Genomic DNA, 23654 nt, shown 5'->3' on the forward strand with positions numbered 1-23654 from the left:
AGCCCGCGCGCCACAACTGCTGAAGCCCGCGCACCTAGAGCCCATGCTCCGCAACAAGAGAAGCCACCGCAGTGAGAAGCCCGCGCACGGCAACGAGGAGTAGCCCCCGCTCACTGCAACTAGAGAAAACCAGCGCGCAGCAACGAAAACCCAATGCAGCCAAAAATAAATAAATAAAAATAAATTAAAAAAAAAAAATTAGGAAGTAGGGAATGTAATAAAATAATATGTGCACATGGTTAAAACAAATCAAGTACTACTGAGAGTTTTTATTAAGAATAGCAGTCCCTTTGCTTCTACCCCACCCCAGCTTCCTGAAAGTAACTATTTCTCATTGTTTTTAGCTATTTGTTCTGATGTTTACCTAAATAATTATAAATAATATACTGCTATTTCTTATCAATATTAGGCATTATTCACTTTCTTTAAGATAAATGATGAGGCAAAAACTAGGCACATTTTCTCAATTGCTATGGTCTGAATATTTGTGTCTCCTCAAAATTAATGAATGTTGAAATCCTCATGCCCAATGTGATGGTATTAGGAGAATGGGGCCTTTGGGGGAGTGATTAGATCATGAGGACAGAACCCCCATGGATGAGATTAATACCCTTAGAAAAGAGGCTTGAGAGAGCTCCATTGCCCCTTCCACCATGTGAGGACACAACAAGAAGTCCACAGTCTGGAAGAGGGCCCTCACCCGACCGTGCTGGCACCCTGATTTTGGACTTCGAGCCTCCAGAGCTGAAAGAAATATCTGTTGTTTATAAGCCACCCAGTCTGGTATTTTGTTACAGTAGCCCAAACAGACTAAGACACCAACATAGTTTTTTGTTTGTTTGTTTGTTTTTTGTTTTTTTAGTTAAATCAAGAAACAGGTTTATATAATTATGACATATAAATACTACTTGTTGCAAGGCCAAGTACTTTATTATATTACATTATGTTCTCTTTCTGATATAGCTTTTAATTTTTCCTGGGATTTTTATCTGCCCTTTTCTCACCTACTTACGAAATTTGCTTTAAACATCCCTAATATTTTACAAATATTCCTTTACATCTTAAGATATAAATATTCCTTTATATCTTAACTATTCTTTAAGCCTCTTTTTCTGGGCGAACACCCCTGGAGTCCTCTTCCCTCCTCCAGTCAGCTGGTTGCTCAGCCTATCTGCTGCATGGCTAAAATCTGTGGACTTCTATTTGCCACTCTTGGGTGGAATTTACTAATTACTTTATCTCTCATATTTTTGGTGGCCTTCATCTTAAAATAGTTTCTCAAGAAAAGAATCCATGGGAGTAATTTTCTCAGCCTTTGGCATGCTAGAAATGTCTTTATTCTGCTTTATATTTGGTATGTAATGTGGCTGTTATAGAATTATAGATTGAAGATCATTTTCCCTTAGCATTTTGAATGCATTGCTACCCTGTTTTCCCCGACTATCCAGACTTGCTACTGAGAATTTGACATTCTGATTATCATTCTTTTATGTGTGCCCTATTCCCACCCCGCCCACAGGATTTTTCTCTAGTGGGCCTTTAAGAAGTAATCATGCTTGGATATTCTGTGGACCCTTTCAAGGTGGGATCTGGGTGCATTGGCTCCCAAACAAGACTTAATGTAACTTTTTTCACTAATGCATGGGGTCTTATGCATTTTAGTTCCAGGAAATGATTTGTGTTATTTCTTTATTAAGTGCCATTCTGTCTTTTTGGAATGCCAGTTATTTGGATTTAGGATATCCTAGATGGACATTTAAAGTTTCTTTTCTCTCATTTCTTTCTTTTTCTGATACTTTTGGAGGGATTTCTTCCACTTTGTCTTTCAGTTCTTCTATTGACTCTGTTTTGGCCATCATGTTCGTAATTTGCTAGTGCTCTTATTCTGATTATTTTTTTTCTTAGCATTTTGATATCTGTTTTATGAATTCATTATCATCTTATATCTGTTTGAAAGCAGTAATTAAAATTTTGTTTAAGTTTTCTACCCTGCATTACCTACTTTCCTCCAGTTTTTCTCTATTTTGTGTTCTACTTTATTGGTTTCTGTCTTCATATTTGCCAGACTTTCTTCTGACATGGGTTTTTTTTTAATGTTTCATACTAAATCTGAAAAGCCAGTTGGAAGCCTTGTGTCTGGGCAGGATCTGTTGATAAGTGGCCTTTACCTTGGATCAATTAGAGAATTAGCCCTTGTTTGAGAGGATATTTTTTTTGGGAAGTCTGTTATCTGGAGAAGAAACCTCTTCTTTCCAGGCTGGCTCACTGTTGCTGGCATTCCACTGAGTGTATGTAATCCACTTTTTCTTATCCAGTGGCTGCATAGTAGTCAGCAGTATTTGACTCCTGTGAATTCAACCATACACTTACTTACGCTAAATAGGCAGCATCATTTACATATTAGCAGGCAGCAGGGAGCAGCTCCAGTTCTGAGTAAGATAGACTCTACCCTGCCAATCCTGTGAATATAGTGCTAAAACCTGGACAGAATGCATGGAACAGCTATTTAAGGACTCTGAAAAGTAAACAGTAGCAGGCGGATTGGGAAAGAAAACCAGAATTCACAGTACCACCAAACCAGTGGTGAGTTTATCATTTTTTCCATTGTTATCCCTCAGCCTGAACTCAGTACAGCCTAATCTGGAAGTGGAAATGGGCACTAGGGCACAAAAGGAGCACCTGGAGAAGCCCTCTAGTTTTAACTCAAGGGGCAGAAAATGGAGTATGTAATACTGTGCGAAAATCCGTTTTCGTTTTTCTTCATTCCATTGCACACCAGTTTCCAAACAGTCCCATGATGGTGGCAGTGGGAGCTTGCAGGAGCCAAAATTCTGAAGGAGGAGAACCTTCCTCTCTGATTGGTGGGGTTGTGGTTCCAGGAGGATGGGGCCAGTCTCATTGCTTTCTCTCCCTCTCTGTCCTTTGGATGGACCAGGCACAGTTGCAGAAGTGTAAGGCAAAGTGGGGTAACCAAAGCCCCATCTTTCTGACTAGAAGACTGAAAAGAAGAGCCCAGGGAACCAGAAAACACTAGAAAGATGGCAGAGAGGGAGGAGTTCAGGAAAATGACTCCATAAAAGTTGTGTGTGATCTCCTAGGTTAATCCCCAAGCTACACACATGCATGGATCTACTCCTTATCAGCACAACAAAGACTTTTGAGAACAATAGAAAAACCACCATCCAGGTCCCAGATTGGCCACTGGGTATCGCACATGTGGGACAGATACAAATAGCACTGCAGAGGCTTTAAAAACTGAACTGTTATTGGGACCACAGCTCACAGAAGACTGGGTACAGCTTGCAGCCTGAATCTAGCTAGGTCAATTACCTGCTAGAACAGAAATGTTGACATTCATCATGGGTTTAAACAAGACACAGAACTCATAATATTCAAAATAGATACAATACAAAATTACTTGGCATATGAAGAATGAGGAAAATATCAAATCTCATGAGAAAAAACAGTGGACACCAATGCCAAGATGACACAGGTGTTGGAATTATTTAACAAAGAATTTAAAACATGTATTATAAAAATGGTCCAACAAGCAATCACAAGTACTCTTAAAGCTAATAGAAAAATAGAAAGTTTCAACAAAGAAATAGAAGACATAAAGAAGAACCAAATGGAAAGGTTAGAACTAAAAACTACAATAACCTAAATAACACCTCTCTGGATGAACTCAGTTTTTATTTTTTTATTTTTTTTAAAGATTAATTAATTAATTTTTGACTGTGTCAGGTCTTAGTTGCAGCACACAGGATCTTTCGTTGCAGCGTGAGGGCTCTTTGTTGTGGCACACGGGCTTCTCTCTAGTTGTGGAGTGCAGGTTTTCTCTTCTCTAGTTGTGGCGTGCAGGCTCTAGGGTGTGTGGGCTCTGTATTTGTGGTGCGTGAGCTCTGTAGTTTGCAGCATGCAGGCTCTCTAGTTAAGGCGTGCGAGCTTAGTAGTTGTGGTGTGAGGGCTTAGTTGCCCTGCGGCATGTGGGATCTTAGTTCCCTGACGGGGGCTCGAACTCGCATCCCATGCACTGGAAGGCGGATTATTTACCACTGGACCACCAGGGAAGTCCCTGAACTCAGTTTTTAAATGGAGATGACAGAGGAGTCAATGAACTTGAAAATAGAACAATGGAAGTTATCTAATCTGAACAAGGTGAGTAGAGGAGAAAGTGTGGTGCTAAAAAAAATATTTGGAGAAATAATAGCTGAAGACTTCCCAAGTTTGGCAGAAGATGTAAACATAATGATTCAAGAAGCTGTGAACTCAAGCATAATAAACTCAAAGAATTCCACACCAAACATGTCATAACCATACTGCTGAAAACTGAAGACACATTAAAAATCATGAAAGCATCAAGACAAAAACACAGTTCAGGGAACAGCAACTACAATGAGTACAGATTTCTCATCAGAAACCATGGAGACCAGAGAAGTGACACAATATTATTTAAGCGGTGAAAGAAAAGAACTGTTAACCAAGAATTTTCTGTCAAGTGAAATGAAAGTGAAATAAAGCATGATAAAGCATTCTCGGTTGAAGAAAACACTAAAATCATTGCCAGTAGCCTGCTGGAAAAGAATTGCCAAAGGAAGTTCTTCAGACAGAAATGATATACTATATCTGGGTAAATACAATAGATTACTTTCTCCTGTTGAGTTCTTTAAAGTGAGTTAATGGTTGAAAGTAAAATTTATGACATCATCTGATAGGATTTCAAATGTATGTACATGGAATTGATGAGATAGCTGTAACATACAAGAGAGAGCAGGGAGGGTAGAGACTGAGGCTAAAGGAACCCATATGATGGTGGTGTTCTAAAATTTATACCCACAGGAGTTTAAGGTATGGAGGTGACTGAGTGATGGCACGAAGAAGTCAATGCCATTGAAAGAAGATTTTGATTACTTAACATTTCCCAAGACAAGAGGGCATGCCTCACCTTGCAGGGCCATCAGGTTTTTGGCAGGAGGCAGAAGCAGGAGTAAGGGGAAAGGCATAGCAGGGTAAACAGGGTAGGGTAAACAGTTTAGGATTGGCTAGTTTGGATAATCCCTGCCGGCTTTGGGGCATAGGGGCTGTCCTTAGTTGTTTGGTACCTGGTCCTGGCTTGATACAGGGCTTGATTTGTGAATTAGATAAGGAGAAGGGGTGGGGGCGCAGCACTGTACTCGAAAGGCATGCTCTAAGCAGGCTGGCCACAACTCCTAGGAATTAGCTAGCTGGGCGGGTAAGTCTCTCCCCAGGTCTGAAAGGCCTCCCAAGATGTCAAAGCATCATAAGATATAGAAAATAAAAAACATGAATAGTATGGGTGGTAAGGTTTATACATTCCTATTGAAATGATAGACTATTGATTTTAAGTGGACTGTGAAAATTAAGTATGTAATTGATCGCATGACTACTTTAAAAACTACATAAAGAGATACAGTAAAAAATGCAGTAAATTACATTGTAATACTTAAAAATGTTTGCATAATGCACAAGAAGGCCAGATAGGGAAAAAAGGAATTAAAAATAGGGAACAGGCAGAAAACAAACAAATGGTAGCTTAAATCCAAACTTACTGATACTTTCATTAAAATTAAACAGTCTAAACACACCAATTTAAAAGAGATTATCAGAATGGATTTAAAAAACAACCAAACTGTATGGTGTCTTGAAGAGACTTATTTCAAATATAATGATATAGGTAAGTTAAAATTAAAAGGAGGAGAAAATATACTGTGTAAACATTAACCAAAAGGAAGCTGGAGTGGCAATATTACTGTCAGACAAAATAGCCTTCAGAGCGAAGAGAGGGTCAATTTACTGAGAAGACATAACATTGTTAAATGTGTATATTCCTAATAATAGAGCTGCAAAATAGTTAAAACAAAAACTGGTAGAATTGAAAGGAGAAATTGACATATCTACAGTAGTAGTTGGAGGCTTCAACATGTTTCTCTCAACAGTTGATAGAACCATGAGACAGAAAATCCGCAAGGATATAAGAGAACTCAACACCACCAACCAACCAGGTTCTAATTGATGTTTATAGAACACTCTGCCGAGCAACAGCAGAATGCACATTCTTTTCAATGCCCACGGAATGTATATCACGATAGATCATAACCTGGGCATAAAACAAATCTCAACAAATTCAAAAGAGCTGAAATCATATAGAGTGTGTTCTCTGACCAGAAAGGAATCAAACTAGAAATCAGTAACAGAAAGATAACAAGAAAATATCCAAATACTTGGAAGCTCAACAACAGACCTCTGAATATTAAATAACTTGAAGAGAAATTTTAAAATACATTGAGCTGAAGGAAAATGAAAATAATATATATCAAAATTTGTGAGATGTAGCTAAAGCAGTGCTGAAAGAAATGTTTTTAAATTTTAAAAATATATTTATTTATTTTTGGCTGCATTGGGTCTTCGTTGCTGCGCATGGGCTTTTCTCTAGTTGCGGTGAGCAGGGGCTACTCTTCGTTTTGGTGTGTGGGCTTCTTATCGCGGTGGCTTCTCTTTGTTGCGGAGCACGGGCTCTAGGCGCATGGGCTTCAGTAGTTGTGGCACGCAGGCTCAGTAGTTGTGGCTCGGGGGCTCTAGAGCGCAGGCTCAGTAGTTGTGGCGCACGGGCTAAGTTGCTCCGTGGCATGTGGGATCTTCCCGGACCAGGGATTGAACCCGTGTCCGCTGCATTGGCAGGCGGATTCCTAACCATTGCGCCACCAGGGAAGTCCCCTGAAAGAGAAATTTATAACACATATTACATTAAAAAAGAAGAAAAGTCTCAAATCAATAATCTAAGCTTTCACCTCTAGGAACTAGAAAAAGATGAGTAAAATAAACTCAAAGTAAGCAAAAGGAAGGAAATAAAGAGCAGAGATCAGTGAAGTTGAAAATACAGAAATAATAAACTCGATGAAACAACAAGCTTGTTCTTTAGGGAAAAAAGTCAGTGAAACTGACAAACTTCAGCAACACTGAAGAAGACATAAATTACTAATAATCAGGATATCAGTTACAGACCCTGCAGACATCAAAAAGATAAGGAAATCCTACAACTTAACACACGTAAATTTGACAACTTAGATGAAATTAGCCAATTCCTCAAAAAGTGCAGACTACCATAACTTACCCAATATGAAATAGATAATTTGAATAGACCGACAGCTGTTAGGGAAATTGAATTAATAATTTTAAAATTCTCAGATCACAGCAAGATCCTTTTTGACTCACCTCCTAGAGAAATTGAAATAAAAACAAAAATAAACAAATGGGACCTAATGAAACTTAAAAGCTTTTGCACAGCAAAAGAAACCATAAATAAGACAAAAAGGCAACCCTTAGAATGGGAGAAAATGTTTGCAAACGAAGCAACTGACAAAGGATTAATCTCCAAAATATACAAGCAGCTCACGCACCTCAATATCAAAAAAACAAACAACCCAATCCAAAAATGGGCGGAAGACCTAAATAGACATTTCTTCAAAGAAGACATACAGATTGCCAAAAAACACATGAAAGGATGCTCAGCATCACTAATCATTAGAGAAAGGCAAGTCAAAACCACAATGAGGTATCACCTCACACCGGTCAGAATGGCCATCATCAAAAAATGTACAAACAATAAATGCTGGAGAGGGTAATGTAGATTGATACGGCCACTTTGGAGAACGGTATGGAGGTTCCTTAAAAAACTAAAAATAGAACTACCATATGACCCAGCAGTCCCACTACTGGGCATATACCCTGAGAAAACCATAATTCAAAAAGAGTCATGTATCACAATGATCATTGCAGCACTATTTAGAATAGCCAGGACATGGAAGCAACCTAAGTGTCCATCAACAGATGAATGGATAAAGAAGATGTGGCACATATATACAATGAATATTACTCAGCCATAAAAAGAAATGAAATTGAGTTATTTGTAGTGAGGTGGATGGACCTAGAGTCTGTCACACAGAGTGAAGTAAGTCAGAAAGAGAAAAACAAATACTGTATGCTAACACATATATATGGAATCTTTAAAAAAAAAATGGTTCTGAAGAACCTAGGGGCAGGACAGACGTAGGGAATGAACTTGAGGACACGGGGAGAGGGAAGGGTAAGCTGGGACAAAGTGAGAGAGTAGCTTTGAGATATATACACTACCAAATGTAAAATAGATGGCTAGTGGGAAGCAGCTGCATAGCACAGGGAGATCAGCTCGGTGTTTTGTGACCACCTAGATGGGGGGGGGATAGGGAGGGTGGGAGGGAGGCACAAGAGGGAGGGGATATGGGGATATATGTATACATATAGCTGGTTCACTTTGTTATACAGCAGAAACTAACACAACATTGTAAAGCAGTTATACTCCAATAAAGATGTTTAAAAAAATAAAAATAAAACTTTCATAAAAGGGACTTCGCTGGTGGTCCAGTGGTTAAGACTTTGCGCTCCCAATGCAGGGGGCCTGGGTTCGATCCCTGGTCGGGGAAACTAGATCCCGCATGCCGCAACGAAGCTCCTGCGTGCGACAATAAAGACCCTATGTGCTGCAACTGAGACTCGGCACAGCCAAATAAATAAATATTAAAAAAAAAATTCTCGTAAAAGAAATCGCTGAGCCAAGCTGTTTCACTGGAGAAGTCTACAAAGTGTTTTTAAAAGAGTTAACACCAATTCTGCACAATCTCTTTTAGAAAATACAAGGGCAGAGAACACTCCTATATTCATTCGTAATCAGTATTTTCCCGATGCTAGAACCAGACAAGGCAGTACAAAATATAGCAAATAGAATCCATCAATGTATAAAAAAATTATACATCATGACCAAGTGGTGATTATTCCAGGGATAGAAGGCTGGTTAAATATTGAAAAATCAGTTAATGTAATCTATCATACTAACAGGCTGAAGAAGTGAAATCATAACATGATTACATCAATTGATTTAGTAAGGCATTTAACAAGTTTCAACACTCATGTTTCATGTTCATGCTCCTAGAAAAGTAGGAATATAGGGTAACTTCCTTAATTTGATAAAGAATATCTACAAAAAGTTTAACTTAATGGTGAAAGATTGAATATTTTCTCCAAAGACTGAACAAAAGTAAGCATGTCAGCTCTCACCACTGCTTTTCAGCACAGTGCTGGAAGTTCTACCAGTACAATAAGGCAAGAAAGTAAAAGGCATATAGATCAGAAAAAAAAACAAAAGGAAATGACATAATTGCATAGAAAATCCCAGGGTATCTAGAAGAAAAAAATCCTAGAATTAGAAATACGATCAGCAGGGTCACAGTATATATGATCAATATACAAAAATCAATTGTATTTCTATTTATTAGCAATGAACACGTAGGAACCAAAATTAAAACGCACTGCCATGTTCAGTTGCTCAAAAAAATGAAATACTTGGGCGTAAACCTCATAAAACGTGTATAGGACTCAAAACGTATATGCTCAAAACTATAAAACAGTGATGAAAGAAAGCAAAGATCTGGAGAAATGGAGAGACATACCATGTTCATGCATCAGAAGAGTCAGCAGATGTCATTTGTCCTCAAATCAATGTGCAAGTTTAACATAATTGCTAAATAAGATTATGCTAAAATTTGATATGGAAAGGCAAAGAAACTAGAATTGCTAAAAATGATTTTTAAAAGAAGAATAAAGTGGGAGCAGTCATTGTCCAGTTTTAAGACATTAGATAATTATAATAGTCAAGACTGTATGGTATTGGTGAAGGGATAAATTCATAAGTTGATGGGACAGAGTAGGAAACCCAGATACAGATCCACACAAGTTTGGCCAACTGATTTTTGACAAACACGCAAAAGCAATTCAATAGAGAAAAGATAGTCTTTTCAGGAAATGATGCTAGAGCAACTGGATATCCATAAGCAAAAAATGAACATCGAACAAAGCCTCACATTTGATAACAAAAATGAACTCAAAATGGATTATAGATTTAAATGCAAAACTTTTAGATGCTAACACACGAGAAATCTTTGGGACCTAAGTCTTGGTGAAGAAAAAACCAATAAATGGGTTCCTTAAAATCAAAAACTTTTTCTGTCACAAAAGAGGATGAAAAGACAAACTATAGGAGAAAATATTTGCAAGCCACTTACTTGACAAAGGATTCATTCATACCACCAAGCCCATAGATATTCCACGTTTATCCAAAAGAACATAAGAGAGTAAAGAACTCATGACTGAACATTATTATACTGCGTGGGTTGAGCTTTTCCCCTTGATGTTTTCCTTGTATTTCTGGTGTTTCATCTCCTTGTAGGAATCTTGTAGTTCGAAATGTGTAAACAAGGAATATGTACACATTTGTATATAAATTCTAGTGGAGGACATGTGGCCATTATAACAGCAAGTGTACATAGTAGGTGCAAGTTTGTAAAGCCTCATTGTAACCGGTTGCACAGGTTGAACTTTTTTAAATAGCACCATTTTGGATAACGCCATTCTGATTTTTTTTTTTTTTTTTTAAACATCTTTATTGAAGTATAATTGCTTTACAATGGTGTGCTAGCTTCTGCTTTACAACAAAGTGAATCAGTTACACATATACATATGTTGCCATATCTCTTCCCTCTTGCATCTCCCTCCCTCCCACCCTCCCTATCCCACCCCTCTAGGTGGTCACAAAGCACCGAGCTGATCTCCCTGTGCTATGCGGCTGCTTCCCACTAGTTCTCTATTTTACATTTGGTAGTGTATATATGTCCATGACACTCTCTCACCCTGTCACATCTCACCCCTCCCCCTCCCCATATCCTCAAGTCCATTCTCTAGTAGGTCTGTGTCTTTATTCCCATCTTGCCACTAGGTTCTTCATGACCTCTTTTTTTTTTTTTTTTTTTCCCTTAGATTCCATATATATGTGTTAGCATACTGTATTTCTTTTTCTCTTTCTGACTTACTTCATTCTGTATGACAGACTCTAACTCCATCCACCTCGTTACAAACACCTCCATTTCATTTCTTTTTATGGCTGAGTAATATTCCATTGTATATATGTGCCACATCTTCTTTATCCATTCATCCGATGATGGACACCTAGGTTGCTTCCATGTCCTGGCTATTGTAAACAGAGCTGCAATGAATATTTTGGTACATGACTCTTTCTGAATTATGGTTTTCTCAGGGTATATGCCCAGTAGTGGGATTGCTGGGTCATATGGTAGTTCTATTTTTAGTTTTTTAAGGAACCTCCATACTGTTCTCCATAGTGGCTGTATCAATTTACATTCCCACCAACAGTGCAAGAGTGTTCCCTTTTCTCCACACCCTCTCCAGCATTTATTGTTTCTAGATTTTTTGATGATGGCCATTCTGACCGGTGTGAGATGATACCTCATTGTAGTTTTGATTTGCATTTCTCTAATGATTAATGATGTTGAGCATTCTTTCATGTGTCTGTTGGCAATCTGTATCTCTTCTTTGGAGAAATGTCTATTTAGGTCTTCTGCCCATTTTTGGATTGGGTTGTTTGTTTTTTTGTTATTGAGCTGCATGAGCTGCTTGTAAATCTTGGAGATTAATCCTTTGTCCGTTGCTTCATTTGCAAATATTTTCTCCCATTCTGAGGGTTGTCTTTTGGTCTTGTTTATGGTTTCCTTTGCTGTGCAAAAGCTTTTAAGTTTCATTAGGTCCCATTTGTTTATTTGTGTTTTTATTTCCATTTCTCTAGGACCTGGGTCAAAAAGGATCTTGCTGTGACTTATGTCATACAGTGTTCTGCCTATGTTTTCCTCTAAGAGTTTGATAGTGTCTGGCCTTACACTTAGGTCTTTAATCCATTTTGAGTTTATTTTTGTGTATGGTGTTAGGGAGTGTTCTAATTTCATACTTTTACATGTACCTGTCCAATTTTCCCAGCACCACTTATTGAAGAGGCTGTCTTTTCTCCACTGTATATGCTTGCCTCCTTTATCAAAGATAAGGTGACCATATGTGCGTGGGCTTATCTCTGGGCTTTCTATCCTGTTCCATTGATCTATATTTCTGTTTTTGTGCCAGTACCAAACTGTCTTGATTACTGTAGCTTTGTAATATAGTCTGAAGTCAGGGAGCCTGATTCCTCCAGCTCCATTTTTCGTTCTCAAGATTGCTTTGGCTATTCGGGGTCTTTTGTGTTTCCATACAAATTGTGAAATTTTTTGTTCTAGTTCTGTGAAAAATGCCAGTGGTAGTTTGATAGGGATTGCATTGAATCTGTAGATTGCTTTGGGTAGCAGAGTCATTTTCACAATGTTTATTCTTCCAATCCAAGAACATGGTATATCTCTCCATCTATTTGTATCATCTTTAATTTCTTTCATCAGTGTCCTATAATTTTCTGCATACAGGTCTTTTGTCTCCTTAGGTAGGTTTATTCCTAGGTATTTTATTCTTTTTGTTGCAATGGTAAACGGGAGTGTTTTCTTAATTTCACTTTCAGATTTTTCATCATTAGTATACAGGAATGCAAGAGATTTCTGTGCATTAATTTTGTATCCTGCTACTTTACCAAATTCATTGATTAGCTCTAGTAGTTTTCTGGTAGCATCTTTTGGATTCTCTATGTATAGTATCATGTCATCTGCAAACAGTGACAGCTTTACTTCTTCTTTTCCGATTTGGATTCCTTTTATTTCTTTTTCGTCTCTGATTGCTGTGGCTAACACTTCCAAAACTATGTTGAATAATAGTGGTGAGAGTGGGCAACCTTGTCTTGTTCCTGATCTTAGTGGAAATGGTTTCAGTTTTTCACCATTGAGGACAATGTTGGCTGTGGGTTTGTCATATACGGCCTTTATTATGTTGAGGAAAGTTCCCTCTATGCCTACTTTCTGCAGGACTTTTATCATAAATGGGTGTTGAATTTTGTCGAAAGCTTTCTCTGCATCTATTGAGATGATCATATGGTTTTTCTCCTTCAATTTGTTAATATGATGTATCACGTTGATTGATTTGCGTATATTGAAGAATCCTTGCATTCCTGGAATAAACCCCACTTGATCATGGTGTATGATCCTTTTAATGTGCTGTTGGATTCTGTTTGCTAGTATTTTGTTGAGGATTTTTGCATCTATGTTCATCAGTGATATTGGCCTGTAGTTTTCTTTCTTTGTGACATCTTTGCCTGGTTTTGGTATCAGGGTGATGGTGGCCTCGTAGAATGAGTTGGGGAGTGTTCCTCCCTCTGCAATATTTTGGAAGAGTTTGAGAAGGATAGGTGTTAGCTCTTCTCTAAATGTTTGATAGAATTCGCCTGTGAAGCCATCTGGTCCTGGGCTTTTGTGTGTTGGAAGATTTTTAATCACAGTTTCAATTTCAGTGCTTGTGATTGGTCTGTTCATATTTTCTATTTCTTCCTGGTTCAGTCTCGGCAGGTTGTGCATTTCTAAGAATCTGTCCATTTCTTCCAGGTTGTCCATTTTATTAGCATAGAGTTGCTTGTAGTAATCTCTTATGATCGTTTGTATTTCTGCAGTGTCAGTGGTTACTTCTCCTTTTTCATTTCTAATTCTATTAATTTGAGTCTTCTCCTTTTTTCTCTTGATGAGTCTGGCTAATGGTTTATCAATTTTGTTTATCTTCTCAAAGAACCAGCTTTTAGTTTCATTGATTTTTGCTATTGTTTCCTTCATTTCTTTTTCATTTATTTCTGATCTGATCTTTATGATTTCTTTCCTTCTGCTAGCTTTGGGGTTTTTTTGTTCTTCTTTCTCTAATTGCTTTAGGTGCAAGGTTAGGTTGTTTATTCGAGATGTTTCCTGTTTCTTGATGTAGGCTTGTATTGCTATAAACTTCCCTCTTAGAACTGCTTTTGCTGCATCCCATAGGTTTTGGATCGTCGTGTCTCCATTGTCATTTGTTTCTAGGTATTTTTTGATTTCCCCTTTGATTTCTTCAGTGATCACTTCGTTATTAAGTAGTGTATTGTGTAGCCTCCATGTGTTTGTATTTTTTACAGATCTTTTCCTGTAATTGATATCTAGTCTCATAGCGTTGTGGTCGGAAAAGATACTTGATACGATTTCAATTTTTTTAAATTTACCAAGGCTTGATTTGTGACCCAAGATATGATCTATCCTGGAGAATGTTCCATGAGCACTTGAGAAAAATGTGTATTCTGTTGTTTTTGGGTGGAATGTCCTATAAATATCAATTAAGTCCATCTTGTTTAATGTATCATTTAAAGCTTGTGTTTCCTTATTTATTTTCATTTTGGATGATCTGTCCATTGGTGAAAGTGGGGTGTTAAAGTCCCCTACTATGATTGTGTTACTGTCGATTTCCCCTTTTATGGCTGTTAGTATTTGCCTTATGTATTGAGGTGCTCCTATGTTGGGTGCATAAATATTTACAATTGTTATACCTTCCTCTTGGATCGATCCCTTGATCATTATATAGTGTCCGTCTTTGTCTCTTGTAATTGTCTTTATTTTAAAGTCTATTTTGTCTGATATGAGAATTGCTACTCCAGCTTTCTTTTGATTTCCATTTGCATGGAATATCTTTTTCCATCCCCTCACTTTCAGTCTGTATGTGTCTCTAGGTCTGAAGTGGGTCTCTTGTAGACAGCATATATATGGGTCTTGTTTTTGTATCCATTCAGCCAGTCTGTGTCTTTTGGTGGGAGCATTTAATCCATTTACATTTAAGGTAATTATCGATATGTATGTTCCTATTCCCATTTTCTTAAATGTTTTGGGTTTGTTATTGTAGGTGTTTTCCTTCTCTTGTGTTTCTTGCCTAGAGAAGTTCCTTTAGCATTTGTTGTAAAGCTGGTTTGGTGGTGCTGAACTCTCTCAGCTTTTGCTTGTCTGTAAAGGTTTTAATTTCTCCATCAAATCTGAATGAGATCCTTGCTGGGTAGAGTAATCTTGGTTGTAGGTTTTTCTCCTTCATCACTTTAAGTATATCCTGCCACTCCCTTCTGGCTTGCAGCGTTTCTGCTGAAAGATCAGCTGTTAACCTTATGGGGATGCCCTTGTGTGTTATCTGTTGTTTTTCCCTTGCTGCTTTTAATATGTTTTCTTTATATTTAATTTTTGATAGTTTGATTAATATGTGTCTTGGTGTGTTTCTCCTTGGATTTATCCTGTATGGGACTCTCTGTGCTTCCAGGACTTGATTAACTATTTCCTTTCCCATATTAGGGAAGTTTTCAACTATAATCTCTTCAAATATTTTCTCAGTCCCTTTCTTTTTCTCTTCTTCTTCTGGGACCCCTATAATTCGAATGTTGGTGCGTTTAATGTTGTCCCAGAGGTCTCTGAGACTGTCCTCAGTTCTTTTCATTCTTTTTTCTTTATTCTGGTCTGCAGTAGTTATTTCCACCATTTTATCTTCCAGGTCACTTATCCGTTCTTCTGCCTCAGTTATTCTGCTATTGATCCCATCTAGAGTATTTTTAATTTCATTTATTGTGCTTGTCATCGTTTCTTGGTTCCTCTTTAGTTCTTCTACGTCCTTGTTAAATGTTTCTTGCATTTTGTCTATTCTATTTCCAAGACTTTGGATCATCCTTACTATCCGCCATTCTGATTTTAGTGTAACGTATAGATCAGATATCGCCAGGCTCATTTCTTACAGATGTCTGTCCAGAAAGCTCTCACTGATAATTTGAAGTAACTGTGTTTATTATTTAGTAAGCATGTGTGAGACACTATTGTCAGAACTTTACATTTATTATTTCTTTGAATTTCCTCAAAACACCTGAGATTGCACTAGCCTCTCTCTCTTTCACTGTTGCAGAAACTGGGCTCAGAAGGGTTAGGTAACTTGAGCAAGGTCACCAGTTGCATGGCTGGAATTTGAGCCTAGGAACTGGCTCCAGTGCCCAGGTTATTAACAAGTATGCTCCACTGTTGGTGTGAGTGCTTTTTGCACGTTTACTTGATTCACACTTCAGCCTCCAGTGGCAGCCTAATTGCTTAAGAACCCAGTTCCCTTTTTTACCTCCTTCAGGCCTCTTTCAACACCAAATTTCACTGGAAACCGTAGCTTTATATCTGAGAAAGGCAGTACTATTCAGCATTCTATGGTTCTTTATATTTAGATCTACATTTAAATAGTCTGGTCTTTCTTGGAAAACAGACATAAAAGTATATAGGGTATATACATTGTTCCAGCCAGCTAGAAGAACTTTTTTGTTAAACTGATCTTGTTTTTAAATGCCTTCAAAAAAATCAGTCTGTTTCATCTGGAAACAATAGTAGCAAAACAAAAGTCAAGGTTTGTTCTGGAGTAAATCATTTGATTTGATTATCTTCTCTCTTAATTATGTCATAGTAGTAATAAATGACTAGTAGCAAGCAAAGATGTTTGTTCTTTATAGACATAAATAAATCCAGTCTTGTCATTATCCACTGTGCAGCTGGGCAAACTCCTGAGATCACATTGCAAGACACACTACTGAAAATGTTACAAATACCTACTTTTTAGACTTAGATGCAAAGTTTTAGTTCCTCTGAAAACAATTAAGTGACTTATATGTGTTATTTTAAATATTTCAGTTAAAACGTGGTATTTTTTCCAAGGATATTAACATGCTTTTGACTTTTGTGCAGCTTGATATTTGTAATTTCATGTGTAACATAGTAATGTGCTGTAAGGAGCTTTTGTAAATTGATCTAATTTCTTATTTTCTCTTTACAGGAATATATTAAAGGAATCTGTGAACCCGAACTAGAAGAAAGAGAATGTTACCCCAAGGCCATGCACTGCATTTTTGTTGGGGCACAGAGCCTGTTTCTGAAGAGCTTGATTCAGGACACCTGTGCCGATCTCTGCATTCTCGACATTGGTCTTCTTGGCATCAGAGGAAGTGCCGAAGCTGTGGTCATGGCTAGGAGTCACATTCAGCAGTTTGTAAAGCTCTTCGAGAATAATGAGAACCTACCCAACAGCCAAAAAGAATCAGAGGTAAAAAGGGAATTTAAACAATTTGTTGAAGCTCGTGCAGACAGTTACACAATGGACTTGTTGATTTTACCCACTTCCTTGAAAAAAGAACTTTTGGCACTCACCCAAGGTGAGGAGAATCTATTTGAAACAGGAGATGATGATGTAATTGAAATTAGAGATTCTAAACAAACAGAGTTTACACAGAATGCTGCCACAGGGCTGAATATTTCCAGAGATGAAATTGTTCTGCAGGAAGAGGCGAGAAATAAAGCTGGGACTCCTGTTTCTGAGCTTACAAAACAAATGGACACAGTCTTTTCTAGTTCACAAGATGTACTTTTTGTTCCAATAAATGGTGTAACGCCAGATGAAGAGGCGCTTTCCAAAGACAGAGTTTGTCACAAAAGGAGGTTTTCTGATTCTGAAGAAAGGCGTACCAAGAAACAGTTTTCTTTGGAAAATGTTCAAGAGGAAGAGCTTTTACATGATGGTAAGACATTAGCTGGAAGTGTAATCATTGACCTATCTGATTCTTCTACTGATGCCGAAAATTTAAGTCCAGATGTAAAAGACACTACTGAGGAAATGGAATACAACATCCTTGTAAACTTTTTTAAAACCATGGGCTATTCCCAAGAAATTGTAGAAAAGGTCATTAGGGAGTATGGGCCATCTACTGAACCATTATTACTCTTGGAGGAAATTGAAAAGGAAAATAAAAGATTCCAAGAAGACAGAGAATTTCCACCTGGTACTGTGTATCCAGAGACCAACAGAACCAAAAATAAAGGTGTTTGTAGCAGCATAAATGAGCTTACAGCAGATTCCACTCCAAAGAAAACACAGACTCACACACAGCAAAGTATGGTAGAAAATTTTTCTCAGTTACCATTCAAAGTAGAATCGAAACCATGTACCTCAAATTGCAAAATTAATACTTTCAGAACAGTGCCAATAGAACAGAAACAAGAAATCTGGAGTTCAAATCAGAACTACATTTGTAATATAGACCTTGAAACTGATGGCCTTTTACCCTCTCTAGCCCCTTCAAGTCCCAAAGAAATTGTCAATTTTGTTTCAAGAGGAGCTTCAAGTCACCAGCCCAGAATTCCAGTTTTTCCTGAAAATGGTGTGCAGCAGCAAGCAGAACCCTTGCTTCCAAATAATATGAAGTCTGCCTCTGAAAACCGCTCGAGGTGTTGTACCTCTCCTCAGTCTAAGCCAAATTGTCCACCCCTTTCTCCACCAGTGCCGCTGCCCCAGCTGTTACCTTCAGTTACTGATGCAAGGTTAGCAGGACCTTCTGAGCATATCGATTCCTCAGTTACTGGGGTTCAAAGATTTCGAGATACTCTGAAAGTGCCCTACAAGCTGGAATTAAAAAATGAACCAGGGAGGACGGATTTGAAGCACATTGTTATAGATGGGAGCAATGTTGCAATTACGTAAGTCCATTCTCTTCAAATTATAGTTTTCAATAGGCCTCTTAGCCATGTCTCAGAATTGCGTGTGTTTGTAGGAACTATCCTGTGCATCTGTGTAGTTGACCTATAGCCTTACCTGACAAAAAGAAAGAAGAAAACAGCTGATTGGGAAAGTTTTGTTATTCCATCCTCTGGCATCGTATAAACTTTCTTCACTCTGCTGAACCTGTATTTCTGAGAGCAAGGAATGATAGAAAACTTGCCTTTTCACATTGCATTTCCCAGTGATAAGCAGTAAAGAGACTTTTAAATCCTTAGGTTCTTAATGCCATGAACACCGTTAGGTTTTGAATACGAGGATGAAGCTTAAGACAGAAAAGATTTTTTCTTTTTATGTACAGCATGCCAGGTCTTTAGCCATGGATGTGCAGGGATAATAGGTGTGATGTACTTCTGTTATACTTTTGTTGATAGAGTGATAGCAATTTCCTTTCTAAGGAAATTCTTCAGTTTGAGCTTCTTTATGGGCCTCTGCTCCTACTAAAAGTTTATATATTTGTTTTTAGTAAAAGGAGTTAAATGATCGTTTCTATTTAGCCTGTCTTGGAACCCTCTTAGCATTCTGATTTTATACTTCCAGTGTGGGATTGGATTTGTTCTGTAAGGGGGGGTTTGATATAGTGACTAAGGAGAGTTTGGGGGTCAGAGAGTCTCCACCTCACTGTGGACCAGCTGTTTGACATCAGGCGGGTTTCGGCCTCCTGAGTTTCACTTGCTACAGCCTTTGGCCCTGTCCTAAAGGACATCTTTATCGCGCCATTTCAACAACTGCTAGGTGGTCTCCCTCCGGTTTTCAAAACCAGTCATTCCACTGATTTTGAAGAAGTCTTCAAGGTTTAACATTTAAGTAGCTGCAGTTCAAGAAAAGGGGCACCTGGACATGGAATGAAGTCGTTGAAATACAGTTGGCCCTTTAACGATGGACATGGAATGAAGTAGTTGAAATACAATTGGCCCTTTAATGATGTGGGGTTAGGGGGCACCGGCCCTCTGCCCAGGCAAAATAACTTTACCATTCAGCCCTCCATAAAGCTGTTCTGCGTCCTCGGATCATACAGTACTGTAGTATTTACTACTGGAAAAAATAATCCACGTTTAAGTGGACCTTGAAGTTCAAACCTTGTGTTGTTCAAGGGTCAGCTGTACTTTTCTGAATTGCTGAATATTTATGTGACCTCTTTCCTAGGAGTTCTAAAAGATCAGTTAATCCCCTGATTTTTCAGGAATACTTGATAAAATTGAAAAATAAAGTGAATTTTATTATTAAAATACACATTTATTATGTATTCATTATTTTTTGTTTTTTGATTTTTTTTGTTAGAATTTTCAAAGAAATTCACAAGAAGATAATAGGATGAATTCTGTGTTGGTTTCATTTGGGATTCCAATGTGCCCATCACGTACATGGCCCGTCTTGTTTCATCATTTCAAACATTGTTTCACCTATACCCCCACCTGCTGCCTTTCACCCATTTTGAAGGAATTCTCAGATATTTCATTTCCATCTATAAATATTTTAGTATCTATTTTTTAAAATACAGGGATTCTTTTGATTTTTATTTTTTTGAATGGTGCTGTACTTTGCTGTCAAAAAAAGAAGAAAATGCCAGCATTTCATATGTTAAAGTTTGAATATAGGCAGTAAAAATGTATAATATACTTGTCTTCATTTCCAGATAATACTGTTTATTGTCATTTCACTTTGTTTTTTGGCAGTTCTTTTGGGGGAAACCCAGCAAATGACCCACAGCTGCACAGCATTATCTAAGTAAAAATGTAAAGTGCAATTTCAGTCACTCACAGTCCAAGCCCCACAGTAGTTCCTCCTTGTTACAATTTCTTGAGCCAAGTGATGATATAAAATTTAGGTCACGATTATGAGTAATATTAATCCTTTCTCATTTTTCTGTGTATGGAGAGATTTCCCAAATTGGTGTTCAAAGACTAAGAAATGCAAATTAAGGTAGAATGAGCAGTGATAATGACACTTTTAAAAAACCTTTTTGTGGTAACTAGTATATTTCTCAAAGGGGTCGCTATTGGAATTTAGAGTGGCACTAGCTATCCAGGACAGGGTGTTTTGCATATCTATCTAGTCCCTCCTACTTTGCCCGTACTGCCCCCCGGCCATTGTGACACCCCAAAACAGTGTCACATATTTCCTAACACTCTTCAGTACAGTACCATTTCTTTTGAAAACCGCCGAATTAGTGCACTAAGGGAAACCACAAGCTGATTATTTGAGAGAGGATTTCGAGTTTCTTTGAATTCACAGGTGTCTCAACTTAAAAGCAACTCTTTTACAAAGGATGTATTATCCTAAGAAGACTTATACTTAATTTGATGTAGATTGATCTGAAAATATCAGTAATTAAAATTAACTCTTATTCTGGGAAGAAACTGTTTAATGGGTACAGGGTTTTATTTTGGAGTGATGGAAATGTTTTGGAATAAGATATAAATGGTGGTTGCACAACATTGTGAATGTACTAAATGCCATTGAATTGTTCACTTTAAAATGATTATTTTATGTTATGTGAATTTCACCTTAATTTTTTTAAGTCAGAAAAAAATCATTATTCTAAATCAACTGCTTCAATATTATATGTGAATTATAGACTATAAATTCCATAAAAGAAGCGATGCGTGTCTGTTCTGTTCCCTGAACTACCCCCAAGGTCCATGGTGCCTGGCGCGTAGTAGCCACTAAGTGACGATGGGTTGAATGAATCAATGAATTAAAGACTAAGAAAGATTAGGATTGTTTAAATGATTTTTCACCACCCATTTATATTGCTATTCCAATTGCTATTCTAGTAATCAATTTGGATTACATTTCAACAAATACTTGGAGTCTTTTTTTTTTTATAAATTTATTTATTTTATTTTTATTTATTTTTGGCTGTGTTGGGTCTTTGTTGCTGCGCACGGGCTTTCTCTAGTTGCGGCGAGCCGGAGCTACTCTTAGTTGCAGTGCGCGGGCTTCTCATTGCGGTGCCTTCTCTTGTTGCGGAGCACAGGTTCCAGGCGCGCGGGCTCAGTAGTTGTGGCTTGCGGGCTCTAGAGTGCAGGCTCAGTAGTTGTGCCGCATGGGCTTAGTTGCTCCGCAGTATGTGGGATCTTCCCGGATCAGGGCTCGAACCCGTGTCGCCTGCATTGGCAGGTGGATTCTTAACCACTGCACCACCAGGGAAGCCCCCAAATATTTGGAATCTTAAAACAAACACTTGTTGTGTGTCAGGTGTTCTACTTTATCTTTTAAAATATTGTCTTCACACCCGTTTCGTGAAGTAAAAATTAATCTATAATGTATATAATATGATATGGCCTAAAAATCTTGTCCAAGATTATGCAGATATGAGATTTGGGCCCATGGTATTACTCTCTAGAGCCATCACACACCCTGCCTCTTCCCACAGAAGGTGAGGTTGAATTTTTAGGCCTTGGCAACATTGGATACATAAGTCTTGAGTTGCTCAGGCACTGCTGAGTAAACCTCACTAATTTGACCCAGCTAGTTGAGGAAGTAGTTAAAAAGGAAATTTGAGTTCTTAAGCAATAGGTTTGAACCCCACCTTAGAGCCATTCAGGCCCACCCATCCCTGGGTTTCTGCAAAGCCTTGTTTATTTGTCTGTCCAGCGTGGTGTCTGCAGTTTATAACACACCGTGAGAAGTTCCAAAATACCCTACTTAATGCTGCTGATTATGCATATCTCTACTTGGTTTTTCCCATTTGTCACCATGAGTGAGTCAAACGATGAGTAAATGGAAATTGTTTGTGGTGTATGGCTAGGCATCACCATGGAGGCCAGATAACACTCGGTCTCTGTCAGTCTGAAACTTCAGCATAAGAGCACCTGACTTATCTGTGTAGATAATTTTCCATGTAGATGAGGTTTGTCCCTTCACTTCCCTCTACATTTTAAACATTTTTCATGCTAGTCTTGCTATATCAGGGTTCCATGGCTATTTTTATTAAGTGGAAGCTATAGAAAGGGATTATTCTTTCCTGGGTAACTCAAAGGGTTTCTCACTCTTTTCCCACACTGCCCTGTCTTGGTTCTGTGACGGCCATGAGTGTTTATCAGGTATTTATCACCCATCTCCTCTCTGCTTTGGACCTTCTTTCTAGTTGACTGTCTGCTGCAATATGGAAAACAACCAGATATTATAAGTTGTTCCCAAGTTTATGGAAACAGGAGTTTAAATCTCCCTTGAGAGCCTGCACATCTGGCTTCTCAGGCTTAATATCTGTTAATTCTATGTTTGGATCTGGGAACCCCAGAGCTTTGGCCTTCACAGACGTAGAGAGGTGTTACTGTATGTATACCCTTTGTCTCTGAGTCAGAAAAGACCACTGGTCTGAGTTTACCTGTCAGCAAGTTGCTCTGGTTTGATTGCAGGGAGGCTAGGAGACAGCACATTTTTTGCCTGGCCAGGGTGTGAGAGTAAAAGTAGGCAAGGTCAAGGACACTTCGTATTATTTTAAGGTCAGTAATTTGGCTCCACTTGATTTTGTTTCTGTTGTTTTATGGATTAGTCCATTTGTTCTCTACCAGAATTTTGAACTGCTATTTATTCCTAAAACAGCCCTAGAGATTTTTCAGGGTATTAAAAATGATTTGGTCTTATCACTGAGGATTACTAACCCTTCGGAAATTTGTTTTAGTGCTAATGTTTCTAGAAACTTCACTTTCCCCCTCTAAGCTTGTGAGGGGTCCAGGGCAGCATAATTTTATCTACTGTCATTTCCCTCCTTTTCCTTAGTGACCCAAGGTAATGGACTGGGAACTTTATTTCCACCCAGTTTCTACTGTTTCCATCAACAGAAGCATTTAAGGAAAAGAGGAGAAAAAGAGTTCATACACATTTGTGTCTGATGAATAAACTAAGAAGGCACTTTATAAGCTTTTTTAGTGCATTTATCTCAAGGGTAAGACCCCCTGTACAAAAACTACCCCCCCCGCCCCAGTAATAAATGTCATATTGCTACATTCTTGACATATTTAAATGCTTTTATATAAATAAACCACTGCTAAGTTATTTCATCAAGAATGGGTTTGTTTACTTGCATACGTTTTCTGGGGTATAGCTGATGCCTGTGCAGCCTCTTACTTATGGTTCACTGAGAAGAGAGTGGGCTTTAGCCTCTAAAAGGAGGCATTTCTGAGCCACTCTTCTGGACGTTAGATGTTTCTTACAGGTCCAGCCCATTCCTGCTCCATGAGAATGTAGATCTAGTTGGGGACAGTACCACTGGGGAGTAGTTGAAA

General features: G+C 38.1%; 1 protein-coding gene across 1 annotated transcript in view; it reads left to right on the top strand.

The window, feature by feature from the left end:
- N4BP1 (NEDD4 binding protein 1) overlaps positions 1-23654 on the top strand; it is a 53734-nt gene that overhangs the window by 15604 nt on the left and 14476 nt on the right. Inside the window, exon 2 of the mRNA XM_061172879.1 lies at positions 16648-18341. Within this exon, the coding sequence (XP_061028862.1) occupies positions 16648-18341 (1694 nt within the window). The remainder of the gene's footprint in view (positions 1-16647; positions 18342-23654) is intronic.

The sequence above is a fragment of the Eubalaena glacialis genome, chromosome 18 (genome assembly GCF_028564815.1).
Source record: "Eubalaena glacialis isolate mEubGla1 chromosome 18, mEubGla1.1.hap2.+ XY, whole genome shotgun sequence".
NCBI lineage: Eukaryota > Metazoa > Chordata > Mammalia > Artiodactyla > Balaenidae > Eubalaena > Eubalaena glacialis.